Source organism: Diadema antillarum, unplaced genomic scaffold (assembly GCF_040938485.1).
Source record: "Diadema antillarum isolate AM-2024a unplaced genomic scaffold, OU_Dant_1.0 seq00000263_RagTag, whole genome shotgun sequence".
Classification (NCBI taxonomy): Eukaryota; Metazoa; Echinodermata; class Echinoidea; order Diadematoida; family Diadematidae; genus Diadema; species Diadema antillarum.
The window spans coordinates 647,211-658,924 of NW_027271301.1; the positions used below are offsets into that span (position 1 = coordinate 647,211).

The 11,714-nt window shown below is 38.2% G+C and overlaps 1 protein-coding gene across 1 annotated transcript; it reads left to right on the forward strand.

The window, feature by feature from the left end:
• Nucleotides 1-870: 870 nt before the first annotated feature.
• On the forward strand, nt 871-9,420 carry LOC139729749 (putative nuclease HARBI1). Its single transcript, XM_071640683.1, has 4 exons — nt 871-1,119; nt 7,537-7,795; nt 8,204-8,339; nt 9,241-9,420. The coding sequence occupies exons 1-4, from the start codon at nt 871-873 to the stop codon at nt 9,401-9,403; spliced, it is 807 nt and encodes a 268-aa protein (XP_071496784.1). The 3' UTR covers nt 9,404-9,420.
• The last annotated feature ends 2,294 nt before the right edge of the window (nt 9,421-11,714 follow it).

An 11,714-nucleotide genomic window follows, 5' to 3' on the forward strand; every position in this document is an offset into this window, starting at 1 on the left:
ACCAATGTAATGCACGTAGTAATGGACGACAATGAGAAAAACGAGAATTACAAACTAATCTAGCACATGCATTTTGCACCCTTTGTAGTTTACCTAATTGATTACTGTATCAGGTAAGCCATAAAATAAACTGTTACAATAATCCAATCTGCTTGTGACAAACGCATGGATGATTCTATGTCTATGAATACTGTTTCTCTTACAGGACACGACTTCAGTCTGGATTTGCTTGATGAGTTCATTCGAAGTTTTCATTGGGCCAACTGTTGAAAGTATTCTCCTGGGAAGAAAGCCCCAAAAGGGGAACACTTAATCAAACGTTGTCCCATTTTAAAATCATTTTTATAAGTATATGTAGGCATATCGGTTCCATGACACATGCTCCAGCTCGAAATGCTAATGGTGAAGCTTACATAAACCCTAACCCAAACCCTAACCCTAACCCTAATCCTAATCCTCACCCTGCCCTGGCCCAAAAGCCCAATCAGACCCATGATGCCCAGTCTTATTTTCAGAGAGATATCAATGCTGGAGCATATGTCGTGTCACCTGGGCCCCGTTGCATAAAACCTTAACCAGAGTTTTTTTCATGGTTAAACCCAGAAACTCCAGTTAAGAATAATTTTTAACCGGAGTTTCTCCATTGCATAAAGATTTACCGTAGTTTTTCTCCGGTTAATGGTTGAAAAACTCAGGTTATTTAACCTTAGCTGTCTGACCAAAGTTTAAATCTAAATTTCTCCGGTTAAGTCTCACTTAGTGTAACCATGGCGGCCATCTTTGAAGCAATAAACCTAGCTTGCTGCTCGGAGAAGAGAGCGTATTTTTTGAGATCGAACGCACCCTTTTGATGTCTTTTCAGACAGTCAAATGTGTAAGCTGTATAGATCCACGAGGAACGCTTGCATGAACATCATAGACAGTTTGGCAGGACAACTGCAACAAGAAACACAGAGAAACAAGTCGCTTCCACTAAGCTTACAAGTGTTTGTGGCGTTGCGATATTATGCCACTGGGGCCGTGACGGATGACACAAGCTGCATTCATGGCGTGCATCTGTCGACGGCGTCAAGAACCATTAGGAAAGTCACCTTGGCATTGTGTGAAATGAAGGATGAAGTAAGTCTTATTTTGATCTTCATTAATAATAACTGATTGGTTGTAGAGAAGAATTTCTATTACTTGTTATTAATGAGAACATTCAATCATTGCCCTGTAAATGTGAGCTTAATATGACACCCATTGTTTTGACAATATTAAGATAGTGTAGGCTTTGTAGAGTATACAAATCTACAAATATCCTTGCATTTTAAATGTACTATGACATTAACAGTACTAGTATGATAGAAGTCTACCTAAAGGTCTACTGATATACTAATGATGCACAGGATAGAGTGTGTTAAGGTGCGGCGCGCTCGAGAGTATTGACAATGGTGCGACATGCACGAGGCGCAGCCGAGTGCATGTTTGCAACCGTTGTCAATACTCGAGAGTGAGCCGCACCTTCACTAACGCCACGAAATAATCCTGTGCATCATTTGTTTTATAAAATGGGTCGAAAACTAACAGCATTATTCACGTACCTTTGTGGGTCAATACCAGTCAGCTACATGTAGCACTCGCTCAAAAGTCAAGATGTCCGATGATGTTCGTCCCAAACATTTACGCACGTCGCACTCGGAAATCCCGCACATAAGTACTGTACGTACGTATAAGATCTAAGAGTATACGTACGCCACGTACTGTTATGCACAAGAAAGGCCGCCGGCTGTTGTGGCAGCCCGCGGCCCGAACTAGAAGTTGTTTACAGGATTGACAGCGCGTATAGTAGTGCGTGACGCACTTGTAACAACTGATTGAGTGCACACTGCTAGTGTAAACATTGTGACGTACGTCAGGCCAGGGAGGTGGAAGAGAGACTCTTCTTAGTGCATACCTGAAGAAAATAATGCACGCACACGTGACTCATTTCAGCGCTTCCAATTGGCTACATTCTTGAACCCATTTTATAAAGTACAATACTCACTCATAGGGTCTAGCTACTGACCGAGCGAGTCTGGTGAGATCCGTCGGCCAATGGTCACCCCACCTGACTGACGGAGCAGAGCGGCCGTCCTGTGTTACTGTTTTATAAATTATGGCTTATGCAATCTCCGGAGTTTGTGAACACCAATCATCAACTTAGTCGGAATAGGAATTATATCGTTACTCCTGCATTTAAGTTCATGCTAAGTATACTTCACAGTAATACCCACTAGACAAAAAGTAGTATAAATTAACGTGAAATGACCACCCATCCTTTACATGCACAAGCATCTCCGGTCATCGTAGACCAATGTAGTCCGATAAGTACAGATTTGCGTAGGGTTAATTGTATACTGCCAGCAAGGGCTATAAGCGTAGGATATACGTTACCCGTGTCTCTGCTGTGAGCGAGCTCAGCCTTAGGCTATGGCATGCATGGTGCACATCACGCACGTGCACCTGTTGGCGTGTTAGAACTTGGATTTTTAAATTTATAAACCCTAAAGAATCCAGTTTTGGTCGTAAATGCCCCATGCTCACCTTCGGTTCTGACAGTAATTTGACCATTCGGTTCTCGGCAGGCAGCATTTCTTTTTTGAGCTTCTGTGGCAACAGTCTGTACAGCTGCACCAGCACAGCTAGGAATACATTGTGGCATCATGATCTCTTCATATAACAATGCATTGCATGCACAGCTAGCTCTGATATCTCTCATGGTAACTAACTAAATCGATAGTACAGGAACGAGAGATTGCTCACTAAATCGATCGTGCAGTAAGCCAGTCGAATAAAAGGACTAGTTGACCTTCACATAGACATGTGGATTGAGTGAGTGCAGTAATATAGTAGAACACATCTGCAAGAGTTTGAGCAAAATCGGACAATTCTTTTCAAAATTATGAATTTTTGAAAAACTTTATTTCCTCTTTCAGAAGGCGAGGGAGAATATTACCCTATGTCATTGCAGAGACTCCAACTCCCCCGTTTTCGACGGGAGATCTCCCGCCGAAAGCCCATTTTTGCACAATCTCCCGTTCTCCCGTTTGAGATTTGATTTCTCCCGCCCTGGCTCTGTGTCTCCCGGTGGAAAGGATTTCTTACTTTTTTCTATCGTATGTTGAAAAAATAAGCCTTAGATAGCACCAGAGAACATCTAGAATCCTAGGAACTTCGCGCTTCGCACACATCAACTTGGAGTCTCCCGTTTGCTAGGGGTTTCGGGCGGGAGAATCTCCAGATCAGAAGGTTCTTGGAATTGGAGTCTCTGTCATTGACAAGACAAGAAAATGTGCACTTTTTTTTTCTAAAAGTAACATTTTGTTAGATTTTTCTTTATATTTTCGTTATATCATTGTAGGCCTACACAATTCATATCATTCACTGCAGTATAGTCCTCTTATCCAGCATGCAGTGATTGTGCAAATACTTTGGAATTTTATAACTTTTGAATGGATTGTCTGATTTTCCCCAACTTTCGTTGATGTGTTGTACTGATATTGCTGCATTCACTCAATCCACATGTATTATTGAAGGTGGACTTGTCCTTTAATATACTGGAGGACAGTACACCTGAATCGGTTGTTGTCAATTTTGTCATAACAATTTTGTGTAATATTTGTAACATTTGGGGTATATCTTATTCTTCACTATATGTTTAAATATGTTTGGTTTTTTGTTTTGTTTTGAAATGAGGATGTGACTGTTATCAAGTTACCAATAAGGAATGGGTACCCATTTGTTACCAAGTAAATATGTGCAATCAGTACAAAACCAAGAACATTTTTCTTTCTTTAATTGAAATCATGACAAATTTCTCATCTGCCATGCAGCAACAGAGGAAAAAAAAGTAGGCATACACAAACGAAACAAATCTAACCACATGTTCCCTTTATGTCTTGTGGATGCTGGGAAGTTCAATTTGCTACTTCTCTGTCATTTATGAGCCGATTTTGATTCTGTTTGCTTTATATGAGAGCACTACATGGGAGCTTTCAAAGTTCTACACAGAATTTCAGTTGTGACCTTTGACCTTGACCTTTGACCTATATTGTACATTTTGCTACAAAATACTACTCCTTCGCCATTTCTAACCCGATTTCGATTCCGTTTGCTTCATGTGATGGCACTAGTTGAGGGCTTCAAAACTTCTACACAGAATTTTGACCTTTGACTTCTTTGACCTTTGACCTTGATTGTTTTACCTGTATTGTACATTGTGCTACAAAATGCTACTCCTTCGCCATTTCTAACCCGATTTCGATTCCGTTTGCTTTATGTGATGGCACTAGGTGAGGGCTTCAAAACTTCTACACAGAATTTTGACCGTTGACTTCTTTGACCTTTGACCTTGATTTTTGACCTATATTGTACATTGCATGGCTACAAAATGCTACTCCTTCCCCATTTCTAACCCGATTTCGATTCCGTTTGCTTATGTGATGGCACTAGGTGAGGGCTTCAAAACTTGTACACAGAATTTTGACCTTTGACTTCTTTGACCTTGATTTTTGACCTGTATTGTACATTTTGCTACAAAATGCTACTCCTTCACCATTTCTAACCCGATTTCAATTCCGTTTGCTTTATGTGATAGCACTAGGTGAGGGCTTCAAAACTTGTACACAGAATTTTGACCTTTGACTTCTTTGACCTTTGACCTTGATTTTTGACCTATATTGTACATTGCATGGCTACAAAATGCTACTCCTTAGCCATTTCTAACCCGATTTTGATTCCGTTTGCTTTATGTGATGGCACTAGGTGAGGGCTTCAAAACTTGTACACAAAATTTTGACCTTTGACTTCTTTGACCTTTGACCTTGATTTTTGACCTGTATTGTGCATTTTGCTACCAAATGCTACTTCCGGCGGGGACATATATTACGCACCGTGTAATTTCTACTTGGGTCTGATCCAAAAATAGTGTTCACTTGGACTAAATTTTCATATTGACACTTGTATTTCATGTTATATATCATATTAAAGCTGAGAATCTGCAGTTTTCAGAAAAGTACATGTCTAATATATTTGATGTCAGACTTTTCCGTAAATTACCAGTAAAACAGGAAAAGCGCCCTCTTTGCGCGACGGGACGGACATTACTTTTTCAAGTAATTTGCACAAAAATTACAAAAGTAGGGGAAACATCGATTCTTTTCATAGAGTACCCTTCCTAGGAGCAATTCATATCTGGTATTCATTTTTCTCATTATAGTTAAATTTTGGGTCAAAATCTTCATTTTTTCTTGAAAAAACATGTTTTTCAGTACTTTGACACCAAATTATAATTTTTTCTGTATGATAGACTTGAGTTTGGTCACTCATATTCCACAATGTATCAATGAATTAGTGGGGCTCTATATCCATGACACTAAATCAAATAATTCTCTATTCATAAGAAAATTATCATTGTCCAACATAATGTCCGTCCCGTCGCGTGACGGGACGGACTTTACTAAATGGTAGGCGCGACGGGACGGACTGCACATGTAAACAATGGTAGGTGCGACGGGACGGACTGCACATGTTAACAATGGTAGGTGTGATGGGACAAAATTATTATACCACAATGGGCTAGAAAAAGAGTGTCCCTAACTTGAACAGAATAAAAAGACTTATCTTAGTAAAATCTTAGTACTCTACACTAAAATGTTATAAAAACTGTGTTAACCACAGGTTTGAACACATTTTGATGCAGATTAGTCAGTGTTGAAAATTTCCCATTTGTTTTGTACATTGTGCATATCATTAATTTTGTTTTGCATATCATTTATTGCGCTATGGGATGGAATTCAACACCTCTCGAGGAAATTACTGAAAAACTATAATACATTAGATCTGTATGATAGCTTTTTCATTGAAGGAATGTAGGGAATATTAGTAGAAAACAATGTCACATTGCATGGCAAGTCTGGGTCATCAACGTTAATACAATTTTTTTTTTTTTTTCAAAAAGCAGTGTGTTTTTTTAATTCCGTCCCGTCACGGCAGTAAAATTTTTGATTCCAGCCTTTGCATTGGTGATCAGATCTTGATGGAAAGATTCAATCTTTGAGCAAATGAAATGTCATTGCAACATTTTCATTCATGAGAAGTAATTTTCCCCGAGAAAGAAAATCAAGGATTACTGTACCAAAAGTATAAGAATTCTTGTAAAATGAGAGTTTTTCGCCTTATGATAATGATTTTTGGTCAAATTTTTCAGCATTCATTAATAGTTTGAATCTTGGTGTGCTTAATCTACATTAAGATGTAATAAAACTGTGTTTTCCAAAGTTTAAATACATTTTGATGAAAATTAGCCGATTCTCTAGAATTTCCCATTCGTTTTGTACATAGTTCACTTTTGTCCGTCCCGTCACGCGACGGGACGGACTTCAACAGCTTTGGAGAAAATTACCTAAAAAATAAAATCTATTAGATCTAGATGTTTCTCTATTTGTGCAAGTGATGTTTGGAACATTGACAAACAAACACTACACGACATGGTCTGTATTGCTCATTAACTTTGAATTAATTCTCCTTTGAATCTTCTTCACAAAAACTTTTCGCGCTTGTTCTGTTTCATAATGGTTCCAACATTCAAAAGTTCATTACATTTGTTTCTGGATAGCTACCGATACTAGCTTACTTTATTGATTGAAAAACCTATGCAATGATATGAGAGTGTTTATGCTTTGAATTATTTTTTTATCATGTATGTATATACATATGAAAATAAATGCACTGAAGTTTTTACTTCTTAATGTTTAGATATTATTATTTACCCCCTGCTTGATCCCGAAATACGGGCAAATATCTACGGTCTGGTACCATATTCCACGAGGCTCTAGGCTGAATGGAATATGGCACCAGACCGTAGATATTACCAGTTCGAAAGAACAAGCATGGGGAAACGATTTTATCTTTTTAAGTGTATACTTTGTAAGTGCTAACCTTCTTCTAGCTGATTTCCTCTCGTGAATGATGTTGAAATTGCTGGCTGTCTCTCGAGCTGATTATGCGCTCACACGTACACACACACACGTACACGCACAGTTAGCTGTGTAATATCATGATGTCATATCACGGAATACGGAAAATATTCAGTGGTTGGTCCGAGTGTGATTGAGCAATGAGATTACAGAAATCACGATCACTAAAAGATGAATATATATATATATATATATATATATATATATATATATATATAGATATGTGTGTGTGTGTGTGTGTGTGTGTATGTATTATGGAAACTCTCGTATGAAACTCTGGATCCAGCTTTAGGTAGACTTTGCATAAATAAGAGATGTCTGCTTTAAATCATGCGATTGAATGGGAATTGGCCTAGTTGATTGTCTCCTAAAGGTCAAGTGCCTCCATAATGTAGTTATGAGTATATAATGTCTCCCATAAGCTGGATCCATAGTTATAATGTATATGATATAAGTCTATATACAGAGAGAGATAGAGAGAGAGAGATGATCTAGAATCTATATACTGAAAATCTAAAATCTTATTGTTCATCAACAGGTGATCAAGTTTCCGGAAACAATGGCGGAGGTAAGGGCAGCCCAGATTGGTTTCTACAAACTTGCCGGATTCCCCAATGTCGTCGGGGCGATCGACTGCACACATGTCGAGCTCCATGGTGACGACGAGTATGTATTCGTCAGTCGAAAAGGGAAGCATTCGATCAATGTGCAGATTGTGTGCGACTGGAAATACAAAATAACAAATGTGGTGGCGAGGTGGCCGGGTAGCACACATGACAGCCGTATCTTGAGGGTCAGTATATACGTGACATGAAAGATGGAATTGGCTTGAAATCAATTTATCCTAAAAAGTTATTGATGTCATTATCTTTTCATGCTCACATGATAAAAAACAAGCAAACATATTCATGAGCTCTGTACTATCAAGAGTGTAAATTAGGAAAGACCAACATAGCGATGCATTAACTCTCAGTTCCTACTTTATATCATAATAATTGTACACGTGTAGTTTATAGGCACATGAATGCTGTGTGCGGAATAAATCTTTAAGTACAATGTACTTATAATTAAATAAGTTGGTAATTTTTGAAACATTAAACAAAAAGTATGTGGAAATTTCAGTCACTCTCATTTTCTTTTCCCTTTTGCCCAATCGTCTATTTCGTTTTTATCATTGTTTACATAAATTTTTCATTATAGAACAGTCAGTGTCCTGGAAAGGAGATTCAGAGAAAGGGAACTCGAAGGAATCCTTGTTGGAGACTCAGGGTATAGACTACAAACTTGGCTCATGACTCCATTGCGAGACCCACAGACTAATGCTGAAAGGGCATACAACTGGTAAGTAAAGAGAAAACTTGAGTGATAATCTTTAATACTGATAACAATGATTGCTTTATTGCTATCAAATATTAATATTCAGAAATTTCTCAATAAAATAATACAATTTCATGTGATATGTAAGCATATGATTTCTTGATATACAACTCTTGAAAGAAGCATTTATCTATACACCACTGTTGTTGAAATGGCAATTACATTTATAAAAGTTAAATAAAAGTTTTACTGTCAAATGCAAGACTAATTTTCTGGTTGATATTCAATCTCCATAGCAACATCCATTTTCATTAGATTGTTACTACATCATAGTTTGAATATCACCATCATGCTGTTTTGATGTATAGGAATATTTCATTCTTCTGCATGTAAAGATATTATAGTAATCTAGCTGAAACATACCTTGGGTAAAAAGCACTTCTTTCCCTAATATAGAACCAAAAAAAAAAAAAAAAAAAAAAAACTTACTGCAACCCAACTGCCATGTCTCATTGAGAGTTAAAGGGATCGTGTAGTTTTGGTTGAGACTTAATTTCAGGTTTCTAAAATTTTTTGGTGAGATAATGAGAAACCTCATGAAATATGAAAGAGCGTGTAATTCTATGAGGAATTCAATGTTTATTTGATGAAAATTGGTTTAGAAATGGGTGAGATACCCCAAAAAGAGCAATTAGAATAAAATGTGGGACCCACACTTTATTACGATCACTTTGTTTTTCACACTTTGTTTTTGGATGTTTCAGTCATTTCTAAACCAATTTTCCTCAAATAAACTTTGAAGTCCTCTTAAAATGGTTTGTTCTGTACTACATCATTCTCATGTCCACCAATACTGTGCCATCCCTTTAACCTCGTCAAACTAAATCTAATGATGATTAGCTATCCATGTCATTATTTCATACAGCACACATTGCAGAACACGGATTGTGATAGAGCAGGTGAATGGACAAGTAAAGAACAAGTTCCGTTGCTTATTAGGACAGGGAATCCAAATGGCCGCTGACAGGGCATGTAATGTGATTGTAGCCTGTTGTGTGTTGTACAACGTAAGCAAGGACTTAAACTAACCTCAAGTACAGATTGAAGAGGATGCACCTGAAGAGGCTGATGACGAAGAGCAAGATGGACACGAAGCAACTGGAACAGCGCTCAGAAGAGATATCATCAACAACTACTTTTCATAAATGAATGGAAAGTAAATGCTCACTAATTACCCTACATGGTAACATACATGTACATTGTATATTTCGTAAGTGGAAATTTGCACTGAAGGCTATGAATGTATGAAAATACTGTTCTGAAATGAAACATTACTAATATTCATTCCATCTTTCAAGGAAAAAGAATATAATCTTCTTGCAAGTTCCTCTATTACCGATGAATCAGTGTTTTAAAAAACATCTGCATCATTTGCTTGTTACCAGCTTACTGGAATACATTGAACTGGATAGGATTCAAAATGAATGTTAGATGTCAGAGATTGCATCACATTAGAATCTTAAGTTAGTCTACATCATTTGGGCGTTTCAAGGGGCAGTGGGTATCGTACCCACCTCATTATCACAAGTTCATATCATTTTGATACGCTCCTGATTATACCTTGGTTATATTGACTGGGAACTATTAGGCTTCATTAAGAAGCTGTAACAATGTTAAGGATCAAAGTTTGCTCCAGATTATTGCAGAGGGTGGGGTTTACCTTGTTGAAGAAATATCTTGTTGAAGAAATATCATTGAAATATTTTCAGGAATCATAAACTTCACATTTGAGTCAAATGAATAATTAAGAAGTAAAGTGGAAAATAATAAGAAAACAGTAGAATTAGATACGGAATAGAACATTCATGACCCTGTCAAATGTGATACACTTGTATGTAACATAATATGAGTAAGGGATAATGCTCTTGCCTATTTGCAAACTTCTTCATTACAACCAGCATTTCCTTGAAAGTGTCAAGGGTCTCCTGCTGTGTTTTGAGCATCGCCTGCTGAATCTCCAGCAGTCTCTCCTGATACTCATAGTGATTATCTGCCTTCCTTTTCTGTGGCTTGTTAGTGATGGTTTCCTCCACATCCTCCTCGATTTTGTTCATGTCTGACGACATGCCCTTGAGGATGGCACGTGCCTCAGAATTCTGTGAATGCTATAAATAGTGTGAAAATAGCAAGCAGAAAGCCGAATTTTTTGATACAGTCAACTTCGAATACCTCGAATTCGTCGGGACTGAAGAAAATGGTTCGAGGTACGCAAAATTCGAGGTACGCGTACGTACGTCGAATTTTCTTCGACTCATCTGACGTTTATCGATGTTCAACATGGTATCTGTCATAGACTACCAATTCATAAGCGCGACAGCTTGTCACATACGATCTGTCTCAGTACAACTTCTGCACACTGCATGCTGGTTAGCATTGTGATGGTTGTCACATAATCAGAGGCCTAGGTTATTACCAGATCTGCAAGATACAGGTCAGTATAAGAATTCCGAAAGTGTCATGTGAAAGGGCTCCTTGTGGTTGTCATACATGAGTTTTAGTTCCTAATCCTCCATGGCCACAACTACTCCAGTGAACTGCCTGTCCACTCCTCCTTCTTCCCAACGATGCTTAACCTGTTTGCCAAGTATGCTGTGCGGATTGGTGATGGTTGGTACAAAGTGTCCAGTATCTTCCAAGTTTGCAGGAAATTTCATAAGCACATCTTGAAGTTCTTCTGTGGTACACTTTAACACAGCAACCTTTTCCATCTTCTGGCCCAGAATTTTGTTGTGGAAGGAGATTTGCTTTCGAAGTATACTGCATGCCCAGGTCTTGATAAGTTTGCTGATTTGATGGAGTGTGTTCGCTGTGAGGATTCCAGTCTGACCGACATTATCCAGGATATCTTCAATCCTGTCTCTTTCTTTGGCATCCTTTCTCACTTTTAGTACGTTTGTCTCTAATTCTATTTCGTACTTCATTTAGGTATTCAACGTACCCTATCTGCTTTGTCTTCCTGTCGAACTCTTCGAGCTGTCCGCACTGCATTTTAAATGATGGTTGTCCTGGATTCCTGTGGCATTGTTTCCAGTCATGTCCTGCTCTTGTTGGTGTGGAACATAACTTTTGCCTCAAGCTTCGACATAGATGTATTTGGAGCTCTCTGTAACCTGGAATCCAGGTGAGCAAAGTTTCTCTCGCCACTGATATTGGCACCCGGTACTTCACAATCGTGGACTTTGGAAGTCTGCCTACTTTCAGCTTACCAACTCTTTCGAAGACTGTTCGTATTATGCCAGCTACCTTCTTGGAACCCACTCCCATTGATAACAATTCATACACAGTCAGCCAAATGTCTTCATTGTAGTGCCCATTTTCAAACGTCAGTATAATCTGCTC